This window comes from Lethenteron reissneri, chromosome 20 (genome assembly GCF_015708825.2).
Source record: "Lethenteron reissneri isolate LAM-NWPU_2019-01 chromosome 20, ASM1570882v1, whole genome shotgun sequence".
Taxonomy (NCBI): domain Eukaryota; kingdom Metazoa; phylum Chordata; class Hyperoartia; order Petromyzontiformes; family Petromyzontidae; genus Lethenteron; species Lethenteron reissneri.
In genome coordinates this window covers 292,154-319,418 of record NC_083798.1, presented here as the reverse complement: position 1 = coordinate 319,418, position 27,265 = coordinate 292,154, and the positions used below count along the sequence as shown (strand labels likewise).

The 27,265-nt window shown below is 59.6% G+C and overlaps 1 protein-coding gene across 4 annotated transcripts in view; it reads right to left on the bottom strand.

The window, feature by feature from the left end:
* ADCY3 (adenylate cyclase 3) overlaps positions 1-27,265 on the bottom strand; it is a 96,357-nt gene that overhangs the window by 56,400 nt on the left and 12,692 nt on the right. For all 4 annotated transcript variants that reach the window (XM_061554501.1, XM_061554503.1, XM_061554504.1 and 1 more), the window contains exon 4: positions 13,042-13,191. In XM_061554501.1, the coding sequence (XP_061410485.1) occupies positions 13,042-13,191 (150 nt within the window). The remainder of the gene's footprint in view (positions 1-13,041; positions 13,192-27,265) is intronic.

Genomic DNA, 27,265 nt, shown 5'->3' with positions numbered 1-27,265 from the left:
GTAGCGGTAGGTGGCCAATCACAAGGCAACTACTTCTCTTCAATAAAATCTGGATTAAACAAAAAAAGACACCCCAACCCCCTCTGTCGCCTGGCCACGTTGGCTGCAGAGCCAAAATCTTTGCTTCCAGGCGGCGATCGTTGACATTTCAAACTAAACTTTTTTTTTATTTTAACAGGCAAGGCCCCATTGAGCAAAATAGTATCTCTTGTTCAGAAGTAACCTGGCTTACACAAACGATAGCCCAACCAAGTGGCTTACCATCCCGCGAAAATTTAAAGCGGCCAAAGCCTCAACGCGTCATGTTGATTATTCATGTGGAGGGGAAAACCAGAAGACACGGAGAAAAAGTCCACGTTACTATGGGGAGAGAATACGCAAACTTCAAATATACAGCAGGCGTCATCACAGGCTTGGGATCGAACCCACAACCTTCTGTACACCAGGCGAGGTAGCCCCATGGTGGAGCCAATTAGGATGTCAAACGCCGAGTTTGTAACAAAGCAGGCACTAAGTGCCGAGGCAACGTCACTGCACTGTACTACGCCAAGGCCTCGTTGAGCGAAAATACCACGAACCTCGAGTTAGGGTTTAACCGTCTTAACGCCGATACGGGGGCCCTGGTAAGCAGGGCAGTGGCGTTCAGAATAAGCACCTCCTCATTCGAGACAAACATCTTCGCACCCCTGGCTTTTGGGCATTCCTCCTCGACGCCGCCAATGTCACCCATCAACCGCATCGAGAACATCACCACCAGGCCCATGCGCAACGCATCTTGAATAGACAATTAACGGCGCGAGGGACACGAGTTCGAACGTGGTCGCGCGACCCAAACTACGGAGCCGCACAGCGAACGCCACTGCAGTCTGGAGGCGGAAGAGACACAATACCTCTCGCTCTGCTGAAGCTCGAGAAGCTCCCTGCACAACATTGCTGCCATCGCACCTGAGAAACTGAATGCCCCTCAGATGCTCAGAGAAAACCACGCATGCACACACGCGTGTCAAAGCGCGTGTGTAGGTGTGATGCGAGCGCGCACTTGTGTGCGTGCATGTGTCGTCGAGGTGAGCGATAGTGTAGCGGTTAGCGCACCGCGCTACGAACCCGGCGGCCCCAGTTCGATTCCTGCTCACGGTCAACACAGGTGTCGATTATGTGGACCGGTCCTGGGCCTCCCCTAGGTCGACTCAGTCTCAAATTAGTACCTGGTGCGGTGCATAGTAAACATCGGCACTGGGGAGACAAAGGCGGTTGGGCGTGGTGCTGGCCACCCGCCCCTTCGTGTGTCGTGCCAGCCTTAATAGGTGCCCGCTAACAGCACTTGCCCCGACAGTCTGTTCAGGCTACATGGGGGATCTTTGTTTTTGTTTGAGCAGGCGAGACGCGCGCCATCGCCCTCGCGGCGGCCTCTGCGCCCGGCGGTCCCCGGCCGCCCATTATGCGGTCGCTTTGTCCGCGGTGGCGCTCCGTCGCCACGCAGTTGCCCCCCTCCTCCTCCCAAGCCGATTAACGCCGCGGGGCATCGGGGGTCTTAATTGGGACGTCGGGAGGAGGCTGCGTCGCTAATTGATTGCTTTGCTCCACCGTGGGCCGCGTGTGCCGCTGGGACCACTTCAGATTCACCGACGAAACCGCTGCTGCTGCTATTGGTGCGTCTGCGATGTTGGACACAGCGCGAGTGAGCAGAAATTTAAACGGTCTGGGGGGTGGGGGGGTTATCTTAATAATTCTTATTTTTTGTCAACAGGGGGAAAACTAAAATTGAGATTTAAGCCCGGTGGACATTTCTGAGGGAAGTTTTGGGTTTTGTAGGCTTGTTAATGTATTCATTCATTAAAATCTCGCGTGATCCCTCGAAGGTGGAACGCCTCTCGTTTGCACGAGCATCCACAACACAAAATGGACAGGCAGCGACGCAGACAAAGATCTCCCGTGTCGCCGCCACAGCGAGTTCGGGGCGAGCAGCACCTGGCAGGGCGGCACGGCACACGAAGAGGGTGAGTGTGGCCAGCACCACGCCCGGTCGCCTTTGTCTCCCCAGTGCCGATGTTTACTACGCACAGCACCAGGCACTCATTTGAGGCTGAGTTGACCTAGGCGATGCCCAGGACCGGTTCACATAATCGGCACCGGTGTTGACCGTGAGCGGGAATCGAACTGGGGTCGCCGGGTTCGTAGCGCAGCGCAAAACCCGCTATGCGGTCACTCCCCACACACACACGCGTGTACACACACGCATGTCAGAGTTCCCAAGGCCTAGAGTTCTACGTTAAAGTGTCTCTGTCAAATGATCTCTGAGATGGATGTGCCCACCTCCATATGGGGGCCTAATCCAGCGACGGAGACTGCACATTCCTATGGCAAGAACCGTTATGATCCACAGGACAATTATTCAACTGCCCACAAACATTCACGTGAATCTGACCGTCACACATCTGACTGTCAACCGATTAGGCGCCCACCACCAGTGCGGCATTTACGCCTCACGAGGGGTAAAGGGGGCCAACCTTCCGCAGCTGCTCGCACATCTGACCCCGTTCCCATCCGCGCCTCACGGCCCCGACCGTCAGCGGGACGGGGCAAGCGGCGTCACCGCCGTGTCGACCTCGGGTTAGATCGCAAGCGCCACAGAGCCAGCCGAGAGGGCCCTGGGAGCGCGACGGTGGCATAGGCCGGCGAGCGGGGCGGGGGGCGCGGTGGGGACGATGGCGCCGTCGCCGGGAGACGTGACCGATATCTCCAAACACCGGGGTAGGTGCCGACGACGAATCGCGCCGGGCGCGATCGAACCCCTCGTAGCTCGCCAGCTCGGCAGGGTCTGGGCACTCTGGCGATTGTTCGGTGAGTGGCAGGCGTCGTGGCGGCCGTGAGGCCACTGGGTGGCGCCACAGCAATGGGTGCGGTCCAAAGGTAGGTTGGGTCCCCGCTCGCCGGACTGAGCCTCAGGAATTGGATCCATCTCTGCTGAGATTTGAGTGTCATATCGTATTTTTTTGGGGGGGCTTTCTCCAGTTCCTCTTTGGTTTTCCTTCGACTTGCAACTCATCACAAATTGAATTGGCCAAACATCTCAAATGCAGGACCCCTCCTCAAAAAAGGGTGTTAAGACTCGGCCCTTCCCGCAGGATTCATCGTGAGTGATATTTATTTTTTATACGTCTACATTGTGCGGCATTGGAACGAGCCGTCACGAGCACACGGCGAGCGGGAGACACGGAGAGTGTGAGTGTGAAAGCAAGGAGGAGGAGGAGTCGCGGGTGCAGAATGAAAGGGAGCACGAGCAGCGGAGCTGTGGAGGAGGAAGAGAGGGATGGGGGGGTGCAGCCACAGACGACAGCGAGCGTGGTGAGCTATAAATAGCCTGGGGGCAGGCGGCCACCGCCTGCACCGAGCCAGCCCACAGCGCTCCCCCAGCCCCACCAGGAACCCCAGCAGAGCTCCCCGTTCCCACACCACCACCAACCCACTGCTCTCCCCCCTCTCCACCCCCTCTACACCCCCACTGCCCCCCCTCTCCACCCCCACTGCCCCCCCTCTCCACCCCCTCTCCACCCCCACTGCCCCCCCCTCTCCACCCCCACTGCTCCCCCTCTCCACCCCCACTGCTCCCCCCCCTCTCCACCCCCACTGCTCCCGCCCATCTTCACCCCCACTGCTCCCCCCCTCTCCACCCCTCTCCACCCCCACTGCCCCCCCTCTCCACCCCCACTGCTCCCCCCCCTCTCCACCCCCACTGCTCCCCCCCCTCTCCACCCCCTCTGCCCCCCCCTCTCCACCCCCACTGCTCCCCCCCCTCTCCACCCCCTCTCCACCCCCACTGCTCCCGCCCCTCTCCACCCCCACTGCTCCCCCCCCTCTCCACCCCCTCTCCACCCCCACTGCCCCCCCTCTCCACCCCCACTGCTCCCCCCCTCTCCACCCCCTCTCCACCCCCACTGCCCCCCCCTCTCCACCCCTACTCCTCCCCCCCTCTCCACCCCCACTGCCCCCCCCTCTCCACCCCCTCTGCCCCCCCCTCTCCACTCCCACTGCTCCCCCCCTCTCCACCCCCACTGCTCCCCCCCCTCTCCACCCCCTCTCCACCCCCACTGCTCCCGCCCCTCTCCACCCCCTCTGCCCCCCCTCTCCACCCCCACTGCCCCCCCTCTCCACCCCCACTGCCCCCCCCTCTCCACCCCCTCTGCCCCCCCCTCTCCAACCCCACTGCTCCCCCCCTCTCCACCCCCTCTCCACCCCCACTGCTCCCCCCCCTCTCCACCCCCTCTCCACCCCCACTGCCCCCCCCTCTCCAACCCACTGCCCCCCCCCTCTCCACCCCCACTGCCCCACCCTCTCCACCCCCACTGCCCCCCCCCTCTCCACCCCCTCTCCACCCCCACTGCTCCCACCCCTCTCCACCTCCTCTGCCCCCCCTCTCCACCCCCACTGCCCCCCCCTCTCCACCCCCACTGCCCCCCTCTCTCCACACCACTGCCCCCCCCTCTCCACCCCACTGCCCCCCCCCTCTCCACCCCCTCTGCCCCCCTCTCCACCCGCACTGCTCCCCTCCTCTCCACCCCCACTGCCCCCCCTCTCCACCCCACTGCCCCCCCCTCTCCACCCCCTCTGCCCCCCCTCTCCACCCCCACTGCTCCCCCCCTCTCCACCCCACTGCCCCCCCCTCTCCACCCCACTGCCCCCCCCTCTCCACCCCCTCTGCCCCCCCTCTCCACCCCCACTGCTCCCCCCCTCTCCACCCCACTGCCCCCCCCTCTCTACCCCCACTGCTCCCCCCTCTCCACCCCCACTGCCCCCCCCTCTCCACCCCACTGCCCACCCCTCTCTAACCCCACTGCTCCCCCCTCTCCACCCCACTGCCCCCCCCTCTCTACCCCCACTGCTCCCCCCTCTCCACCCCCACTGCTCCCCCCTCTCCACCCCCACTGCTCCCCCCTCTCCACCCCCACTGCCCCCCCCCCTCTCCACCCCACTGCCCTCCCCTCTCCACCCCCACTGCCCCCCCCCTCTCCACCCCACTGCCCTCCCCTCTCCACCCCCACTGCCCCCCCCCTCTCCACCCCCACTGCCCCCCCCTCTCTACCCCCACTGCTCCCCCCTCTCCACCCCACTGCCCCCCCCTCTCTACGCCCACTGCTCCCCCCCTCTCCACCCCCACTGCTCCCCCCTCTCCACCCCCACTGCCCCCTCCCTCTCCACCCCACTGCCCTCCCCTCTCCACCCCCACTGCCCCCCCCCCTCTCCACCCCACTGCCCTCCCCTCTCCACCCCCACTGCCCCCCCCTCTCCACCCCCACTGCCTCCCCTCTCTACCCCCACTGCTCCCCCCTCTCCACCCCACTGCCCCCCCCTTCTCCACCCCCTCTCCACCCCCACTGCTCCCCCCCCCCTCTCCACCCCTCTCCACCCCCACTGCCCCCCCTCTCCACCCCCACTGCTCCCCCCCCTCTCCACCCCCTCTCCACCCCCACTGCCCCCCCTCTCCACCCCTACTGCTCCCCCCCTCTCCACCCCCTCTCCACCCCCACTGCTCCCGCCCCTCTCCACCCCCTCTGCCCCCCCTCTCCACCCCCACTGCCCCCCCCTCTCCACCCCCACTGCCCCCCCCCTCTCCACCCCTTCTGCCCCCCCCTCTCCACCCCCACTGCTCCCCCCCTCTCCACCCCCTCTCCACCCCCACTGCTCCCCCCTCTCCACCCCCTCTCCACCCCCACTGCTCCCCCCCTCTCCACCCCCTCTCTACCCCCACTGCCCCCCCCTCTCCACCCTCTCTCCACCCCCACTGCCCCCCCTCTCCACCCCACTGCCCCCCCCCTCTCCACCTCCACTGCCCCCCCCTCTCCACCCCCTCTCCACCCCCACTGCTCCCGCCCCTCTCCACCCCCTCTGCCCCCCCTCTCCACCCCCACTGCCCCCCCTCTCCACCCCCACTGCCCCCCCTCTCCACACCACTGCCCCCCCCCTCTCCACCCCCTCTGCCCCCCTCTCCACCCCACTGGCCCCCCCCTCTCCACCCCCTCTGCCCCCCTCTCCACCCCCACTGCTCCCCCCCCTCTCCACTCCCACTGCCCCCCCCTCTCCACCCCACTGCCCCCCCCCCTCTCCACCCCCTCTGCCCCCCTCTCCACCCCACTGCCCCCCCCTCTCCACCCCACTGCCCCCCCCCTCTCCACCCCACTGCCCCCCCCTCTCCACCCCACTGCCCTCCCCCTCTCCAACCCACTGCCCCCCCCTCTCCACCCCCACTGCCCCCCCTCTCCACCCCACTGCTCCCCCCCTCTCCACCCCACTGCTCCCCCCTCTCCACCCCCCTGCTCCCTCCTCTCTACCCCCACTGCTCCCCCCTCTCCACCCCCACTGCCCCCCCCTCTCCACCCCCATTGCTCCCCCCTCTCCACCCCCCTGCTCCCCCCTCTCTACCCCCACTGCTCCCCCCTCTCCACCCCCACTGCTCCCCCCTCTCCACCCCCATTGCTCCCCCCTCTCCACCCCCCTGTTCCCCCCTCTCTACCCCCACTGCTCCCCCCTCTCCACCCCCACTGCCCCTCCCCTCTCCACCCCCACTGCCCCCCCTCTCCACCCCCACTGCTCCCCCCTCTCCACCCCCACTGCCCCCCCTCTCTACCCCCACTGCTCCCCCCTCTCCACCCCACTGCCCCCCCCTCTCTACCCCCACTGCTCCCCCCTCTCCACCCCCACTGCCCCCCCCTCTCTACCCCCACTGCTCCCCCCCTCTCCACCCCCACTGCTCCCCCCCTTTCCACCCCACTGCCCCCCCCTCTCTCCACCCCCACTGCCACCCCCCCCTCTCTACCCCCACTGCCCCCCCTCTCCACCCCCACTGCTCCCCCCTCTCCACCCCCACTGCCCCCCCTCTCTACCCCCACTGCTCCCCCCTCTCCACCCCACTGCCCCCCCCCTCTCCACCCCCACTGCCCCCCCCTCTCCACCCCCACTTTTCCTCCCTCTCCATTACCACACCACGCCCGTCCCATCCGCCACGAGGAGTGCAGTAAGAGGGGGCCGTGGCGAGAGGGGGGAGGGAGACGAGTGGGAGAGGCCTCGTCTCAGAGTTCTCGCAGCACTGCGAGGCAACAGCAGAGAACAACAGTGGGCAGCGTTGGGGAGAGGAGGGCAGTTGCCACTTATAAATGCCGCTGCTTGACTCGGCACCGTGACTGAGACCGCACCGAGACTCTGCTCCCTCCCCTGCCTCCAGAAAAACAATTCCTGATCAATTTCAAGACCTTCAACATTCTCCGCGCACTCACCCCCCTGTCTAGATCTCCCCTCTTGTCCCCACTCTATTCTCCCCTCCACGCTCCCCCTCCGCTCCAGATAGCGAGGCTCTCCTTGGAAGTCTCCCCAAGTCACGCGTCGCTCGCCAAGAGGAGGGTCGTGCATTCTCCCCTCAAAGGGCCCTTTTAGTCGGCAGCGCAAGAGCAATCGGTCATTGGAGTGCGACCACTGTGCAGGGCTAATCCTCTATACACTGGCCGAGTAAGAAACGCAGCATTTCCCTCCTGGTGCATCATGGGAGGCGGCTTATGCTTTTGGCCCAAGGAGACGCCCAAACAGGAGACGGAGCGATGCAATCGGGGCGCATGCGAGAGCGAGATAAGATTGTGGGCGCACACGCGAGGCCGCTGTGGCCACCGCGTGAGGGTTGCGAGACGCCAGCGCTGGGGACGGACGGACGGACAGACGGCAGACCGAGCGAGCGAGCGCCATGACACCATGAGGGCTCCAAGGTCGTCTGGGGGACCAGACGACCTGGACCACCTCGCTTGATATGCAGGGGGACGCCTGTATATTTGGAGTTGGCATGTTCTCCCTGTTGTTGCGTGGATTTTTCTCCGGGTCCTCCGGTTTTTCCCTCCACATTTAGAATCAACATCACGCGTTTAGAGTATTCGGCTGCTATACATTTCCACACGATGATAAAACACTTCTTTGAGATTTCACTTGTGGCCAGGTCGCTTCTGAAAAATATATACTTAGCTCAGTGGGCTGTACCTGGGAAAAGAAAAAATAGTTTATAGCTTTAAAAATAGTAGTTCTTTAGTCTCCAGGCGGCCGAGTGATTTTGAGGTGCGAACACAGCCCGAGCTGGCACCGCCGCGGTCCTGGGTTCGAGTCCGTGTTCGAGGCGCCGGTGATTAAAGTGGCTACCCGAGCGTGAAGAGTCGGGCGTCTTGGCCTCATCGCAAAGAATCCCCTCATTGCGTGAACTTTGTCTCTGCGCTTACATCGTGGCTACATTTCCAGCTCTGACACTTAAAAGTGGCGGTTTTACCGTCGTAAGGCGACCGATGCTCTCAGTGGCTGCCAGCAAAGCGCTGCACTCCCCGTCCACCCCCTCCTCCACTGCGTGGGACAGCGGAAATCCGAAGGCATCTCGGATGTAGCTCTGTGATATCCACTTCAGTGGACTGTGTCTCGATAATCACTGATCCCGAGAGAGACTCGAATGGCTTCTTGACCTCGTGACGCCAAAAACACAAGAGGGATTAAATTGGGGGGGAATATAAATAAAAAGTAAAAAAATTAAAGTAATATTAAACAGGTTGTGCTCATCGCTACTTCGCAGAGGAGACGATGGCTCTCTAATGGTGAAGCTCCCACCTTGCTGCCCGAACGATGATCTCCCCTGCAGGCCCCGCAGCCAGTGGTGAACATTCCAAATTACTCTGGCAGGAGCCGGCCTATTTACATGGTAACCGGTTTCCCACAAAGCGGTTTCGCCGTTTATTTTTGTTATCGACCATCGTAAGATGATCAACGTCATTCAGACATTCGTCCGTTCACTCGTAACACACAGCCAGCGAAGGACCGTGCGACCTGTTGCGACAGCGTTCACTTGAAGTGCTCTTGGGTGCCATGCACCGGCATCTGCGGTGATCCCTCGAACTGCGGACATTGCGTGAAGAAAGGCAACCTTTGGGATTGCACTGAATGACGGGCAGAGCAGAAGTGAGAGAGGGCTCCAGAAGCGGCCGTCAACGGCTCGGAGGGGGCGGTCGACGGGGCGGGTGGACTCGCAATCGGGGAGGATGTCCGGCGCAGAGATGGAGCAGTGGAAACTGCCGCGGCCCTCGTCCAGCAGCGGCTCGACCACGGCCGCCGGTCGCTCGTCGGGAACAGCGGAACTCGTCGGAGGGTTCCCCCGGTTGCCGGGCGGGACGCACGCGGTGTCCCGCCCGGCGGACCCCTTGGAACCGCAGCCGGCGTTCCCCTCCTCGTCCCACAATCTGCCATCTGCGCCTTTCCTGTTTAGCGAACGCGGCGGGGCCTGCCCTTTGTTAATTCGATTTGTTTGTCTACGTTTCGTATTTTATCCGTTTCAATCGGGGGGGGGGGGGGGGGGGCGGGGGGAGGGTGCGGAGGTGGTGGGTTGGGAGACGAGGAAGGCCTTGTGGAAATATATTTTTCCAACGCCATAAAATGGCTGGGCAAACAGCGTCACGAGGGCGGCTTCCCTGGGCGGCACACGACCCAGAACTCATCACCCACTCTATAGCCCAGACCCAGAACTCATCACCCACTCTATAGGCCAGACCCAGAACTCATCACCCACTCTATAGCCCAGACCCAGAACTCATCACCCACTCTATAGCCCAGACCCAGAACTCATCACCCACTCTATAGGCCAGACCCAGAACTCATCACCCACTCTATAGCCCAGACCCAGAACTCATCACCCACTCTATAGCCCAGACCCAGAATTCATCACCCACTCTATAGCCCAGACATATAACTCATCACCCACTCTATAGCCCAGACCTAGAACTCATCACCCACTCTATAGCCCAGACCCAGAACTCATCACCCACTCTATAGCCCAGACATAGAACTCATCACCCACTCTATAGCCCAGACCCAGAACTCATCACACACTCTATAGCCCAGACATAGAACTCATCACCCACTCTATAGCCCAGACATAGAACTCATCACCCACTCTATAGCCCAGACCCAGAACTCATCACCCACTCTATAGCCCAGACCTAGAACTCATCACCCACTCTATAGCCCAGACATAGAACTCATCACCCACTCTATAGCCCAGACCCAGAACTCATCACCCACTCTATAGCCCAGACCTAGAACTCATCACCCACTCTATAGCCCAGACATAGAACTCATCACACCCACTCTATAGCCCAGACCCAGAACTCATCACCCACTCTATAGCCCAGACCCAGAACTCATCACCCACTCTATAGCCCAGACCCAGAGGGTGGGGAGGGGCTGGGTGGAGAGGGTGGGGCTGGGTGGAGAGGGGCTGGTTACCCCGTGGTGCCCTTATAAACCTACTCACGCCGGCTTGTGCACGCCCTTATAGTCGGGCATATTTGCTGAATACACCACGCTGCCGTTGACCCTGGCCATTGACCAAGCAACGCAATGTTCCTACCAGCTCCCTCCGCAGGAATGTGTTTTTTTACGTGATCAATCCCATAAAACCTTTGTTGTGAATAATATCGGTCGCGAAAGCCTGCGTGTTAAAACTGCCTTCCGCCAGCCACCCTTGCTGTCTACTCCCTGCCTTTGTTCATGGTCAGCCTCGAGACCTTCCCCTTCTGCTGTGTTCCACTGCCGCTCTCTCTCTCTCTCTCTACAAAATCATAATTCCCACCGTTTTGGTTCGGCTCTCTCGCCGCTACATGAATCCACACTGCACTGCACCGCATGGTAGAGAGCGCCGATGAGACAGTGGCTCAATCACGTGGACAGCTTTATGCTGGATTCAGAATGGAACCTAATGAATAAATATTCGTAAAAAAAAATGTACCCCCTACTACAGCGTTTTAAACATCGCTCTCAACCAAACACGGCGCTCGCAAGCGGCCGCTCTCTTTGCGACGAGGGAGTTTAGCTGCGGCCGCAAAGGCCGCAGCTAAACTCCCGCTGCTACTGTCGCCGTCCCCGCCGCAGCCATCGCAACGTGGCGCGCTATCGCCCGCGACGATCGCCCGCAGTGGCGGGGATCGTGTTAGCGGCACCGCCGCCGCTTCCCCTCCCCCCACCGCCACCGCCCGAGCGTCTCGGACGCTGCCACCTGGCAGCAGCCCCGCGGCGGCGTCGCTTACCCCCCACCCGCCTCCCCGCCCCCCATCTGGAGCGACGGTGCGGTGGTGCGCCCAGAGACCAATCGGCGCGTCGCGGGCGACGATGCGGGGGAGCCGCCATGGTCGGAGAGAGACTCGAGCAACGGCGGGAGAGTTGCGAGAGTTCAAATTCTGGCCGAAGAAAATCGATTCTCCTCCCATCCCCGGCTGATCAGACCCAGAGAGTGGGGCCCAGGCAGCTGGCTGCTCAAACAAATGTCGCCTGTTCCGAAGGCCGACTGTGATCACGATTGTGGATGGAGAGATCCCTGCGTGCGCATTTCTTCTTCCGTTCGTAATCCACTGCTTCCTCGAAGGCCTCCCCGTACCACATCGGCCGTCGGGGGTTGTTTGACCATACTTCACCATGCTAGCCGGCGTAAGTTGGCGATGGGGGGGGGGGGGGGCGCGGGACTGGTGCAGGTCCCAACCAAGGACTCCGCGAGCGCCGGGCAAATTTGGTGCAGTGCTTTCGCTTCTGCATCCGTGGCTCCACCGCACCGACATTAATTACTATCAGCCAAAATTCACCAATTATTGAATAATTGTCTCATACAGTACTGTCCCAAGCGCTTGGTGGCACAGTGGCAAGCACACTGCACTAACGACCTACCAAGCTGAGATTGATACCTGTCCCCAGGGGTGGTTTGAATTGGTCCTGGGGTAAACACCCCCTCTCCCCACTTCACGTTTTACTCCACGTTTTTTAATTATAAAACTAAACTATTTTTATGTTGCCAGGTAAGGCCACCGCTGAGCTATATGGAGATCTTTTTCAGAAGCGACCTGGCTATCACAAATGATAGTTCAACGACGTGGTTTATCACATGGAGTCCATTCTAAATGTGCAAGCGAAATAACCGTAAGACCCAGATAAAATTCCAAGCGACCACGAGGAGAGAGACACGCAAACTCCAAATGTACAGCAGGTGTCAGGGTCCGGATCTAACCCACGACCTCCTCAAGACCAGGCGAGAGAGTTAACATCTCGCCACCGCAGCGCCCAAATTTCAAATGCGTTCACACAAAGCGACGCTCCGCTGAGCGCCATCCTCGTGATTCGCGAGGATCTCATCGTCCGTGTTTACACTTCGCGTTTCCTTCGCTTGAAATAGCGATGGGAACGCCGCGCCGAGACCGATTTCAGTTCCAAAACGCCGGAAGGGGCGGGTGACTCATACCGTTTGAAGCAGCCTCGGAAAAAAACACTCAACGTCTGCCCTTGGTTAAAAACGCCAGCGAGCGATTCCCGCACGGGGTGGCGCAGAAAGTAGGTTGCCCTCCCTGTGCCAAGCACGGCTCGTAAGTGGCTGCTCTGCTTGCGACGAGGGGCGTGGCGCCATGACACACAGAGCGCTCGCCACAATTGGACCACAACACGTCGCTGATCTCGTCAAGGAGCGTACATCGTCACGCTAACTCCGGTCATCCTCGCAGCGGCTTTTGGCTCACCATCGACTAAAGACGGTCACCACATCGCGCACTTCTGTGGCAGTCAGGAAAGCTCTCATTTCGGATATTAGGAAGCCACTGGGATCTATGCACTTTTAAATCATCGAGATTGAAAACTCATTTATTTAGAACCGCTTTTTCTGTGTTTAGTTTGTTGTCCTTCCGCCGCACCTCCGATTAGCACGGTTGGCTCCGTACGGTGCACACCGCAAGGTTGAGTTGAACTGCGGGAGATCCAGGAGCGATTCAGATGAAAGTAAACTGGTATATTGGCCGTGAGCGCAGTGCGCTAATCGCTACGCCGCCGTGCCCGCTCTCTCTACCCTCGCGCCGACAACCTCACGCACCACGTCGCTCACGGCGAGCCCCTTCCCCTCGACGGCAACGTCTCAGGATAGGAGAGAAGCGCCCGCGAGGTGTACGTGCGCCCCCCGCCTGCGCCCCCCCAACCCCTTCCCTGCCCGCCCGCCCCCCGCCTCACCTGCTGTCGACTCTGCTCCTCCAGGTTAAGCTTCACCTCCAGCGACTGCCGCGCCTCCAGGAAGGCCTTGCGGTGTTTGCGGTCGGCCATGAAGTAGGAGATGATGCCCACGATGATGGCGCACATGTAGATGGCGACGTTCGCCAGCAGCTGTGGGTGGGGGTGGGATGGGAGACACGGGGGGAGGTCAGGCTCTGTGTCTCACTGCAAGAGAAAAGATCAGCTCACCGTTTGATTCCTTCTCATTGTGTTCGCTTAATGTACATCTTTCACACTGTAGCCAACCGTGCTAACACAAGCGGGGCATGGGATGGTCATGGCTATCGATGGGATCGTGCCCTCGCCTGGTATTCAGGAGGTTGTGGGTTCGATCACGACCCTGATGCCTGCTGTATATTTGGAGTTTGCGTCTCTCTCTCTCTCACCGTGGAGATGTTAACTACCTCACCTGGTATGCAGGAGGTCGTGGGTTCGATCCTGACCCTGATGCCTGCTGTATATTTGGAGTTTGCGTGTCTCTCTCTCCCCGTGCCCGCGTGGATTTTCCCCTCCATATTTAGAATCAACATCACGTGCTTAGAGCCTTTGGCTGCTATACATTTCCACATGATAAGCCACTTGTAGAGCTGTCATTTGCGGCTAGGGGTCGCTTCTGAAAAAGAGCCATGTAGCTCAGTGGGGCCTTACCTGGCAAAATATAAATAGTTTGTACATGAAGCGACGAGACAGATCGTGTCATCGTGAAACCCTGAGGGATACCCACGACGCATGGGGGGGGGGGGGCTTCGCCCAGCAGTGGATAGACCACGAACGATGGTGAAAACAACGTCAAAGTTTTCCTAAGAACTTGGTGTGTGCCCGGAGCGAGTGTGTGCTACGCGCGACTGCCGCTAGTGCAGCGCTTATTCAATCAAGTTTAACACGTAGGCTTTCGGGACAAATTTTTACGCTTACAATGTTAATTGTAAATGCCGTGCATCTACTCTCCAACGCACCGGTGCACTGAACCAGCCGCTAATTGGCACGTTTTAGTTTACATGACCAAACTTTCCAATCGGCTGTCAGGCGGTCGTGGGTTTGACGACACATTTATCTTTCATAATACAGGTTTTTTTGGGTTAGATCGCATAAATATATAAACTGGTCACCTGTTGAAGCTAGTTGTAATTACTGGTGAAACGTCGTACTCGGATTGTAAATGTTGTGGCTTGGCTCTCCAACACACCGGTGCGCTGTACTAGTAACGAATTGACACGTTCTGTTTACGTGACAAACCTTACGATTAGGCCGTGTCGGGTGGTGGCGGTTTTAACAACACATATATATTTATGCGATCTAACCCAAAAAAATAACCTGTATTATGGATGATATTGGTTGGGAAAGTCTACTACGTGTTAAACTGACATTGGTCTTTACGCTTCTCAAATCGAAACCAAGGGGAGATGTCGCAAGAGACGCCAGGCCAGTGGTGGAGCCTGGAGTCAGGTCTTCGCACTCGTTACCGCAATAACCTCGCTGCTGATCTCGTCAAGGAGCATAAACCATCGTCGGGTGAACTCCAGTCATCCTCGCAAAAGCAGCAGAGGCTTTTGGCGAAGCGTCGAACAAAGACGGTGGTCGCCGCATCGCACGGTGCTTTAAGACGTGTTTCTGCAGCCATCTGGAATGCTCTTCCTTCTGATATTAGGAAGCCACTGGAGATATGGACTTTTAAATCATCGAGTTTGAAAACTCATTTCTCTAGAGCTGCTTTTTGTGTTTAGTTTGTTATCCTTCCCCCGCACATACGATTAGCACGGTTGGCTATGTACACGCATGCACGCGGTTTGCACCGCCACATCCAGTATACCTCTCACGACAGCTACGAGTCACATGCCGCCTATCCCGGGCTAACAGCGACCCGAGAAAACGTCCAATGAGAAAGGAAGGCCCAGTTCGACAGGCAAGTCCAGGAGGTGCTCGCGTGAGGGTGCGAGCGCCCCCTGGACTTGCAATGCAGAGTGCCGGTTTGACTCCGTCTCCTGGTGCTGCAGCTGAAACAACGGAGGCGATTTCTCAATTCCACGCCATCCCACCCTGCAGGCCCTCAGGGGGTTCAACCGCACGGTCAAATCGGCGGGCCGCGTGCGGTGGGGGAAGCTCCTGTCTCTTCCAAGGCCTCTGGCTGGCGTGGAAGAGTACGCCAAACTACTCTCTAGATAGGGCCCTGAAATCCACCTCCAGTGGGAGGCCCAGACCACGACGCTGGGCTCAGGAGGCTGTTGCGGGGGCTCTGCGCCTTCAGCCTCAGCTCTGCCGGACGCGGCCACGGCCATCGCTGGCACGGGCCCACGACGGAGCCGCGACGGTGGCGAGACGGAGGCGAGACTCCACGCGGCCGCCACCGAGTGCTCTACGGTGAACAACAACAGTCGCCGCCACACACACGAGCGCTGCCGGCGGTGCGTTCGACGTTCGCGGTAATTTACAACTCCCTCCCTGCGCGTCCCCCTGCCACTCCCCTTCCCACCCACCCGCCCCCCCCGTGCACGGTGGGAAAACCGTGCGGTGATTAGAGGAGGCAAGCAAATAAATAAATAAGCGACGAAAATAACGAGAGGGCGGCCGCTTCCCACACTTCCCGCACGGCGCTCGCTGCTTGTGTGGGGCAGTGGGAAGGCCTGAGAACCACCACCACCCCCAATAGCCGTTTGTTTTTCGTGACCTTTTGGAGCGAGTCGGGCCCCTGGGTCTTTAACTCGGCCCAGGTGCCGCCCCGCGAGGACACGGGGAGGGGGGGGGATTGGGGTGGTTATGGGAGCTCAAGCATCTACAGCCCAATACCACCATCACCACCACCATCATCACTACCACCACCACCACCATCATCACTACCACCAGCACCACAAAGATTCACCCCCCCGCCCCGTGTGGCCTTCAACAGATTGTTAGGGCAAGTGCTGTTAGCGAGCATCTACAACCACAATCAAGGTGAGAGGGTATAGGGTAGGCGAGAGGTTGTATATAGGTGAGAGGTGAAAGGTAGGCGACAGGGTAGGGGTAGGTAACAGGGTGGGGGTAGGTGACATGGTAGGGATAGGCGATAGGGTAGGGGTAGGTGACAGGGTAGGGGTAGGTGACATGGTAGGGGTAGGTGACATGGTAGGGGTAGGTGACATGGTAGGGGTAGGTGACAGGGTAGGGGTAGGTGACATGGTAGGGGTAGGCGACAGGGTAGGGGTAGGTGACAGGGTAGGGGTAGGTGACATGGTATGGGTAGGTGACAGGGTAGGGGTAGGTGCTGGTGAGGCCTTTAAGTTGCCGTGCTATTTATTTGTTTCCAAGTTTGGCTAAATTAATCCTTTTATGAATTTCGCCGGATTCCTCCAGGGCGAGTCCCGGAATATTAACAGGACGGTGAGGACACCTTGATCACGGGTAACAGTGCCCGCGGAAGCCTGTGTGTGAAACGTGCCAAAGTGTCGTTAATCTCGAGCCATCTCCACGAGAGTTCATCATGACACCAGCGGAGAGGGACAGACCCCGCCAGGGCGAACGGATTGCCGCTTCCATCGCTTACACGGATGGCATTGCAAGTCCTGCACTGCGCCTTGAGCAACAGCGTCAGCTATACGCTCAGTCCATTTCATTTCGACGCATTCTCTACCGGAGCTGTCGCGCTCCCGTGTTAGGGACAGATGGACAGAGAGACAGACGGATAGAGAAACAGACGGATGGAGAGACAAACGGACAGAGAGACAGATGGACAGAGAACAGATGGACAAAGAGACAGACGGACAGAGAGACAGATGGACAGAGAGACAGACGGATAGAGAGACATACGGACAGAGAGTCAGATGGATAGACAAACAGAGAGACAGACCTACAGGGTCCGGCCGAGGGCCGCGGGGTCCTTCCGCGGGCCGAGGGCCGTGAGGTCCGGCCAAGGGCCGAGGGCCGTGAGGTCCGACCGCGACCGCCCCCGCAGAGTAAACAGGAAGCCGGCGCGGGCGGCCCCGAGACCCCCGGCCCAACTTTAATTTTAGTTTGCGTGTGACGTGGGACATTCGGCGGCGGATTGTTCTCTCGGAACAATAAGAGGCGGGCGCGCTTGTTTGTTTCACATTCGGAGAAGGGGGGGGACGGTGGAAAAAAAAAATTAATCAAATCGCGAAGTCGCACAATGCGGGGGGCTGCGGGGGAAAAAAAATAACCCAGCGGCTCTGCGCGCGAGTTCATTGTGCGGGACAATGGGCGCCGAAGGAATTCCTTCGCGGATTGTTTCGCGTTTTCGATGCGACAGATGCTGCGGAAAGGATTCGCCACCAAACCGCCAGGGCTCAATGGGAACTTGGAGCGGGTGGAGGGAGGGAGGGGCTCCGGGGGTCACGGTGCAGACCCTGCAGCAGCAGCGGGCGGAGCGAACACTCGGGGCACCCGGAGTCGCGACCCGGGGTGAACCGAACGTCCCGCTCGGATCGGAGCCCCAATCAACATTCAGCCGCGACGTCACCTCTCCGGCCGGCACGGAATCCCGCGCCTCTCTCGACCGCATCGAAGAATCAGAATCTCATACTCTTTGGTTCTTTCGGTAAAGTCACGTAGGTAGAAACTAAAATAAATCACGACGTTTCTGGCGCAACACAAGCGTCCGTCATCAGGTGGGAAAGCACGGTCTGCTGCTGAGGCAGACTGTTTTAAAAGGTTTGCAATAGGTGTTGCACCCAAAACGTCGTGATTTATTTTATTTAATTTCATACCTACGTGACTTTACCGAAAGAACCAAAAAGTATGGATTCCTGCAGTCACGGAAGCCTCGAGTCAATCAGAATCACCTTCTTTGTAATGGAGCAATCCGATGAGCTACAAAGCTCTTGTCCACAGACGTCCGGGGTACTGCCCTCAGGCCTGCAGCGCTCCTCCCGTCTCACTGCACCTTCGCCCGATTAGTAGCACGGTTGGCTACGTACGAAGTTCAACATGCAGACACCGCACACGCACGCGCCTCTCCCCTCCCCCAGTGCGGACGGCTCACTGGAGCCCGCGCGCCACCGGCGAGGCCCAGAACGTCAAACCGCTGCGGTCTGGGCCTGTGCCACACGTGGCGGAGTCGCGTGGCGAGTTGGGTCGCCCGGCGGTTTCGCGTGGGGGCGCGCTATGCTCCAGCAGGGGCAAGCGTCTGATGAAACGCGCGTTTAAGAGTGTTTTGGCTGCTATTGTGAATGGGAAACTTGATAAGCCACTTTGCTGAGCCGCCATATGCGGCCAGGTCACTTCTGAAAAAGAGCTGCAAAAAATAAACACGACCTTTGATCATCCTAGCAGCGGCTTTTAGCTGGCCGTCGAACAAAAGCGATGACCGCATCGCTTTCAGATGTGTTTCTGCGGCCGTCTGGAACGCTCTTCCGTCCGATATTAGGAAGCCACTGGAGCTATGCACCTTTAAATCACGGAGATTAAAAACTCATTTCTTTAGAACTGTCCTTCCCCCACACCTCCGGCTACGTATGGCGCGAAAGAAGTTCAACATACACGCATAAAAAGCTTTCAATTGTTTAGTTTAGGCTCCGATACGGCAGGAGTGGCAAGCGATCTCGGTCTGGACGGCGCTGGCTGGGGCAACCACCATGCAGCACAGGTACTACAGGCTGCTGTGGGGCAATGCTGCGGCCGCAAATATTTATTTTGGAGAAAACCTCAAGGCCCATTTCAAGGACGAGCCCTCTGCTCATGCACAAATGCCGGGGGGCTCGGTGACTCTGCCAAGGCCACTGCGAACCTCCCCCGAGCCTCCTTAAGGGCGATATTAATAAATATACAAACAAGACGCAAGCGAGAAGACGATGCCGGTGACGCACACCGCTGGCACCTGTCATGACGACAAAGGGGCGAGCGGCGCTTGCTCCTGCGGGGCCCGATGGGCGCCCTGGCCCGCGTCCACGCCGAAAAGGGGGGGCGATTGGCATTTGCACGCATCTCCCACAGCACCACGTAATGGGCGCCAGTTTCCCTGTGTCGCCAGCGGCGGTGCCAGCGGTGGCAGCGATGCCAGCGGTGGCACTGACAGGAGCGGCAGTGCCGCCAGCGGTGGCGTCAGCAGCGGCGGCAGCAGCAGGAGTAGCGGCGCGTTCACTGCCGAAGCCGCCTCTCTTTTGCATTGCGCACGCCGTGTTTCGAACCGATCTCTTTTAACCCACTTTCCAGCTTGGCCCGTGAGCCACAGGGGGTGCTGGGTGTGGCTGCGTGTGCCAACACTGGTGGCACCACGGCCAGCATCCGCTCTGCTGGACGCCTCTTCGCAGTGCGGGAACGTTTCACCCCGCGGTCGCGTTTCCAAAACGAGATTCTCTGTCAAACGTGGCCATGGCGCCCTCGTTGAACAACAGCTTGCTCATAAAAGAGCTACCGCGGTGACCTTGCTATCGTAACATGTTTGTGGTCTGGAGATAAAACGCTTCAAGGAAATCATTATTAGCATTGGTCACCCATGGGTGGTACCATTAAGCCACAATGGTGAAAACAAATAAGGTTGGCTGCTTTTTCATCTGTCCATCCCGACCGTCTGTCCGTTGGCTGGCGGCTTCAATGGGAAGCCTGGACGTCTGAAACGGACGTTCCGAAATCACGGCAATGCCTGAGCTTGAGACCCGGAGGGACTCGGATCAAGGTCACCGCAACTCGGACGCCGAGTGCCACCGAGCCGACGCGCAGGCCGGCCGGAGTGCGCCGTGCGCGAGGCTCGCGGGCGCAGGGCCGAGGAGCCTGACTCTCGGCCCATCCTCGTCTCCCTTCGTGGGGGGTGGCGGGGTGGGGGGTCAATAAAACGCGTAACACTTTTGCGGGAAGTTAGCAGCGGCTGCGACGATGGTCTGGCCAGCCGCTGTCGCGTGATTGTGGGAATTTCTAGCTTCGAGCGCTTGGCTCGGGGGCCGGCCTGAAGACCGCCCAAGAGAGGCCACGACCAACGAGGCAGCCTGCGCTCTCCGCATCTGGAACGCGTTCGAGGTTAACGCAGAGGTCCTCCCCCCCCCCCCCCGAGGCAATTCCACCAACAAACGACGTCTATAACCCTGCACCCCCCCCCCCCAACCTCACGGCCGCCATCTGCTCCGTGGGCGCAGCGCAAGGAACCTGAAACGTCTGGAGAAGGCCCAGACGCACCGGGGACAGGCGCGCAACCACCTCCCCGCGCGTGCCGCGTCGGCTCGTGACTCCGCGGCACCGAGGGTCGCGCGACCGGCAAGGTGGGCCAAATCTTCTGATGGACGTTTTTTTTTGTTTGTTTGTTGTTTTGTTGTGCGTGGAACAAGAGTCACCGAGATGATCGGCGGCAGTTGCGCCGCGTCGGCCTGGTCACGCCACCGTTTGCCACTCGTAAACTTACGCCCCCGCCCTCCACCCCCCCTCCCCCATATGTGCGTCCTCGACAGAATGTAAACACACGCGCGAATATTTTGTCGTCGCGGCGAGTCCGGGGCACCGTGAATAAACATGGCCGGATGTTCGGGAGACGCACGGCGGAAATGTGGGGTAGACTCGCGAACGCGTCCTCGTGACCCTGCGAGAATCGCGAAGCGTGCACACCACAAGCGAGCCCCCCCCTCCACCTGCACCCCCCCCCCCCGCCACGCACGGTGGTGAGGTCCGGGAAATTTTGCAAGCGGGCACGAGCGTGGGGGGGGGGGGGGGGCAGTGGTTGGGGGCAATTGGTGAATATACATGTGTATATATCATTTAGTAAGGAATGCGAGCGCACAGCCTAATGGTCAATTTATCTTGTGTCGTAATCAGTGCAGTGTTGATGCGGTGTTGACGCGGTGTTATATGGCCCGCGAGCACCGGACGTTGGTCAAGTGGCAGTGGCGGCAGGCTGAGGCGGTCCCGTTGAAACGGCCGCTCCGACCGAGGTGGCCGTGCTGCCCACAGGGGCCCTTGTTGCCCGCTGCGGCAGGAGACCGAGCTCCTGGGTTGTGGGCCCCTGCAGCTGCGAGTGAACCTACAGTTTTTCATGGTTTCTTTTTCATGGTTTATTGTTATTTTTTCGACACGTTCGAGCTCTGCGCACAGGCACCAAAGGTGTCCAAACGTCAAGTGGCCGGCAACAAATGGCACGGCTAAAGTTGTGATCGGTCAGAGATGACTATGTGGGATCAATCTCCTCCTCCTGCGTGCAGTACGTCGCAGCGACAAGCAACCGATTTTTCTGCACAGCGATGCCGTCGGGAGGCGAGGTTCCTCGGCGTCGCGACGGAGGCGCCGTCCGGTGCTCCCGGTGCTTGACCATGAGCTCCGCCGATCGTGCCGCCCCGATGGGGGGGGGGGGGGGGGGGGGAGGCAGGCTCTATAACCGCGTGGAGCAATGGAGCAACCAATCGGGATTGGACCTCGTGTCCTTCCGAGCGTGGGTCAGGAGCTACCACTGGCGCAACTGCGCCGTCGCTCCTGCGGCGGCGTAGCGGAGCGGCTCCCCGGGCGGCCTCCACGTGGGGAACCGCGTGGGAGCCACGTGGGTGACCTGGCCACGTGGCGAGTACGGGGTCGGGGCCCTGGGGTACAGCCGGGAGGATTTTGCTACTCGTATGCAGTAATCCCAAATTTTCAATCCCTGGTCAGGGGTCAACTCGCCTCGTTTGTCCGGCTTCCGAAAGAATGTCTTCTGCAGAGTTCTGGGAAGCCACTGGTAGCTGTCTATCGGTCACACCAGTAATGTGCAATTATTACCACTCACCGAAGGCAACCGGAGAAGGGCCAGGCGCTGCAGTGCGGACTCTGCTGCTGCTTGATGCGAGCGAGCCGGTGTGCCAGCGAGCGCACGCCACGGTGAGCGAGCGAGCAACACGACGCGCCGACGGTTTTACTTTTTTTCCCAAAAATAAGCGCAGGGCCTGAGAATTCGCAGAGCCCCGGAATCCGGGCCACCCCCGTGGGACCCGCTCAACTGTAATAATGATAACAACCTCGCGCGCCGCATTTGTTTACCCCCATTCTCACGGCACGCGGCGGCCGGGGGGAAGGGCCGAAGAGGCCTGGCCGCAGCGTCGCCAGGGGGTGCGTGGTTGGAATCCGGCGGGCCGCCCTGGTTATTACCGTCGTGCGAGGTGTGCGAACCATAATGGTTCCCGACGGGGTCACGCATTAAGGGGGAGGGGGGTCGGGATCAATCAATCCCTGCCACCACCCACCCCCTTTCAGACCCCAGAAGAGACAAGACACTGAACGTTGTTTTAACGAACGGAGGGGGCCTGTTTACAAAGCTTGACAGTCCGGGACTGCCCACCCTCACCCCCACCCTCACCCCAGCCCCGCCACCCCCACCCCATTGGAAAGTTTCTAAATCCGCCTCTAGTTCAGAATGGGGGCCAGTGGCTCAGTGCAGGCCACAGAACTTGTGACTCGCGTGATAACGCGTGATAACGCGTGATAACGTGTGATAACGCGTGATAACACGTGATAACACGTGATAACGCGTGATAACGCGTGATAACGCGATAATGTGAACGTGATAGCGCCCGAACGAGAAGTGCTTTCCGGAGCTCAGCCCCGTGCAGCTCCGGCTGAAACTGATCCCCTGCTCATTGTGCGACTTTCATGTTGCATCTCAGTCGGTTGCAATCCCAATCCCAGGGTAAAATGTAAAACAGACATCAGAACAAATAAATATAAACAAATATTGATATCGCAGCGCTGGGGGGGGGTGTCTACCAGAAGTCAATAAAGTCACACTCGGAGTTCGTCAGCTGTCATCGACCTGTGGAAAATTCTGGCTCATGCCACGGCAATGTGGAATTCCCACCCCTGGAGCAGATGACCATGCTCCACGGTCGCTGAGCAGGGAAACTAGTTGGCGTTTTCCACGACTATCTAAAGGATGGAAGGGAGCGGTGGTGCACCGGTTAGCGCAGCAAAACTTGCACTACGAACCCGGCAACCCGAGTTTGATCCCTCCCCCCACCCCCCTCCTCGTCACCAACCCACAATAACCGGCGCGGTGAAGTATGGTCAGACAAACCCGTTGACCGACGTGGCCTAAGACGAGGCCTTCCATCCACCAGTGACTTCACAGACGGGTTGTGAATCATCATTATCGAAAACTTAAACCGATTGCAATCTTGCGAGATCGCTGCTCGGTGGTGCAGTTCGGACGTAGCGCAAACTAACGGGGGCATTTCTATTCCAGGAGGAAACGACAGCCTTGGCCCACGCGGTGAGCATCAAGGGCAGAGGATTTGGATTGTTCCTCTCGCGCAGCGATGAACATGGCGGCCGCGGGGCGGTCGCGGTGGTGGCAATGGTAGGGGCCGCAGTGGAGGTTGTGGTGATGGTGGTGGTGGCATCGTTGGTGGTGTCTGTGGTGGTGGTGGTGATGCTGGGGGTCGTGGTAGAGGTGGCAGTGGTGGTGGTGATGGCGGTGGTAGTCGCTGTGGTGGTGTTGGTAGTGGCGATAGTGGTGGTGCTGGTGGCGGTGTTGGCGGCAGCGGTGGTGGCGATGGTGACGGTAGTGGTGGTGATTGTGGCAGTAGTAGTGAAGTTGGTGGTGTTGGTAGTGACGATAGTGGTGGTGCTGGTGGCGGTGTTCGACATCACTCCTCGAACGGCCTACGTCGAGAAACTCGGAGCGCGCCGACCACGTCAGATCCCGAAGGCCAAGGGTGATTGAAGCCTGGAGGGCGCTCGGGTGGGTGGACCGTGCGCACACGGCACGTGTTGCAGGTCGCGGGGCTACGCTGCGGGCACTAGAACCTATCGTACCACACTCGCGAGCTGCCAGGCATTCGCTCCCCCGCCTTCCCTGAACCCGCACCGAACAGCGTGGTGAAGTACGGTCACGTAACCCCCGCCCCCTCCACGGCAAGCACGACTCGGCCCATCATCCCTCGTGGGACGATCCAGCGAGTGAAGTGGCTGTCCCTTGCAACGACTCAATCCCCACCACAGGAATGTGTAATCCGCACCGCTGGCTCAGGAGGGCCGTGAACGGGAGACGAGCACTGCACCCGAGCCGATTCCCGCGCCGCAGCGCCACGCAACCCCCTCCGTGGTTCGTCGCCGATCCCGGCGCCGCCGGGGCCACCGCATCCCCGAGCGCTGACATCGGCGTGCGCCCGCGGCTCCGCGATGTCCCACCGCCCCCCCAGCCGTCTCCCCCCCTCCCATCAACCCATCCTAATTGACCGCCTAATGAACTCCTCGGGCGCAGGTAATTACGGGCGGCGGCGGCGTGGCTGCGGTCATTTGGAGTCCCTCTGGGTGCACACCTCTGCCTGAAGACCGCCCACCCCCCCCACCCACACCTCCTGCTCCTCCACGCAGCTGCAGTGGGGAATGCTTCCTTCTCGCCCACCCCGCCCCTCCTTCCTCCGTGACACGGGACACAATGTGTCTATTGGCCAATGTCACTTCTCGAAATAGCCACCAAGGTGATATTCGTCAAGTTATAAAAAAAGAAAAAGACCCGCTCAATCCCCACGGGACATACAGCCCATTCACACGCGCGCGCGCACACACACGGGACACACACACACACACGGATACACACAAACGGGATACATACACACGGGATACAACACAATAACACACGGGATATACACACGAGACACACACACACGGGATACACAAACACACACACGGGATTCACACACGGGACACACACACTGGACACACACACACACACACGGGACACACAAACACGGGAGAGACACACACACACACGGGACACACAAACACGGGACACACACACACGGGATACACACACTGGACACTCACACACACACACGGAACACGCACACACGGGAGAGACACACACACGGGACACACACACACTGGACACACACACACACACGGGACACACAAACACGGGACACACACACACGGGATACACACACTGGACACTCACACACATACACAGAACACGCACACACGGGAGAGACACACACACGCACACGGGACACACACACACACGACACACACACACACGGGACACACACACACACTGGACACACACACACACACACACGAGACAAACACACACACACGGGACACACACGGGATAGACATACACGGGATACACACTAACACACGAGACACACACACACACACGGGAGAGACACACACACACGGGACACACACGGGACACACACATACGGGATACACACACTGGACACACACACACACGGAACACACACACACGGGAGAGACACACACACACACGGGACACACACACGGGACACACACACACACGAGACACACACACACACGAGACACACACACACGGGACACACACACACACGGGACACACACACACACACGGGACACACACACACACACGGGACACACACACACACACGGGACACACACACGGGTGCGAACTCTGCGGTGCTGGAGACATTCCCCGGTTCACAATGCAAAGCGTCCGTGGAAAAGTCAAAGCGGTGACCCTGGCTGGGGGCATTGCTCACGACCAATTGCCAGTGGTGCATACTCCACATTCCCAGGGCGGGAGCCAGTCTCTTTGAAAGACTACTACAATTTGTATCCCTTGTTTGTAAAGACAGCCTCCTCCACCCTTGCTGCGTTTGTATATCTGCAATCCAACCGACCACCACCATAGGAATGCTCAAGCGAGACACGATATGGAAATGTTTTGGTGGCCAGGGCCCCGCGGCCGCCAAAGGGGAGTGGGGGGGTGCTCGCCAGGCGGCCGCTAACTTGCCGAGGGCCGAAGCCCGCATCCCGGGCCCTCAAAGAGTCGTTGAAGACGAAGGCTCGGCGCTCCCGACGCGGCCATTACGAAGTCCGCGTAGCTGCCAGGCCCTCCTGGCCATCCCCCACCCCCGGCCCTCACCCGCGCCTTGATAAGAGCGCCCGTGGGGAGCATCGCGGACTAATCGTGTCAGCGCCACGACACCGTTTGGAGAGAATATTGAGGGCAGGCAGGACGTTTTCCACATCCACGTTTTTCCCCTCCGCCGAGTTCGAGCTCTCGGTGCACATCGCGGTTTATCAATGCCATCGGTGTTAGTTCCCGGCCGGTTGAGGCATCTGCCGGTGGGGGTGCATTCAACAAATCCAGACCCCTCCCTCCCGCTCCATGAGCGCAATGATCGATGGCGCTGAGAACGGAACACGACGGAGAAGGCCGCTCGGAGCCATACAGCAGCAGCATCAGCAACGCCTCGGTCTTCGCGCGTCGGTGCTCAGCGCCACGCGCTCCTCCGACATTTCCGTGCCATCCGCAAGTGGAATGGGAAACCTTATGGAGTGGGGCACACCACATCTCGTGTGCCTTCTGCTGGGGCTTCTGCGGAGTTTCATTCCGCTTGCTTGGCAGTCTGCCGGCGACCCGGGAAAAAGTGTTTCAAACCCCGACACACCACATCCAGGAGAGCTCTCTCCACGGCCGTGGCTACTCCGAGTCACGAGAAACCTACGCCAGTCGACCAGCGACTCGGGAATATACTCGGTGAGAAATTAAGTCCAGCTGTCCGTGTTTTTTTTTACTTGACGTGCGTTGTGCCTCGCGCGTCCTTTGGCACGACATCCGACGTTTCGTTCCACGTTCACGGAGCTTCTTCAGGAACCGAACACCCCGGCGGCATGGCCTGGAACGCGCCGGGGGAGGAGGACCAGCGAGTATCCGTCACCGACCACGCAACTGCCAGGCGCAACGCGACAGGGAGTGAAGAGTGGCAACGCAACGGCACGGCACAACTGCATCCCAGCACGCACGGCAGTGCTGGCAGAGCCACGGTGCCGAAATATTAACTTCCTCGCCTGGTATGCAGGAGGCCGTAGGTTCGATCCCGATCACGGTGCCTGCTGTTTGCATATCTCTTTTTCTCCGCGGTCCTGTGGATTTTTCTCCGGTTCCTCCAGTTTTTCCTTCCACTTTTATAATCAATGTCACACGTTCAGAGTATTTGGCTGCTATACATTTCTGTGCGATGTGCCACTTCGTTGAGCTATCGTCTGTGGCCAGGTCGCTTCTGAAAAAGAGCTACGCAGCTCAGTGGGCCTTAGCTGAGTTTAATTCTGCGGTCTCCAGCGACACCGCCGAAGCTGCCGCGGCGCTCAACTCGCGTGTTTGTTCATTCTCCTCTTTTGGGAGCGGTGGCCATCCGTTACCTAACTTGGGAGCCATGCGTCGTCAACCGCGTTGGGACCATAAATCGGAGAGGAGCGACTTCTCGCGATGAGGGAGAAATAAAACAACCGGCCGGCATCGGTCGTGCGGCTCCGTAAAAGGGGG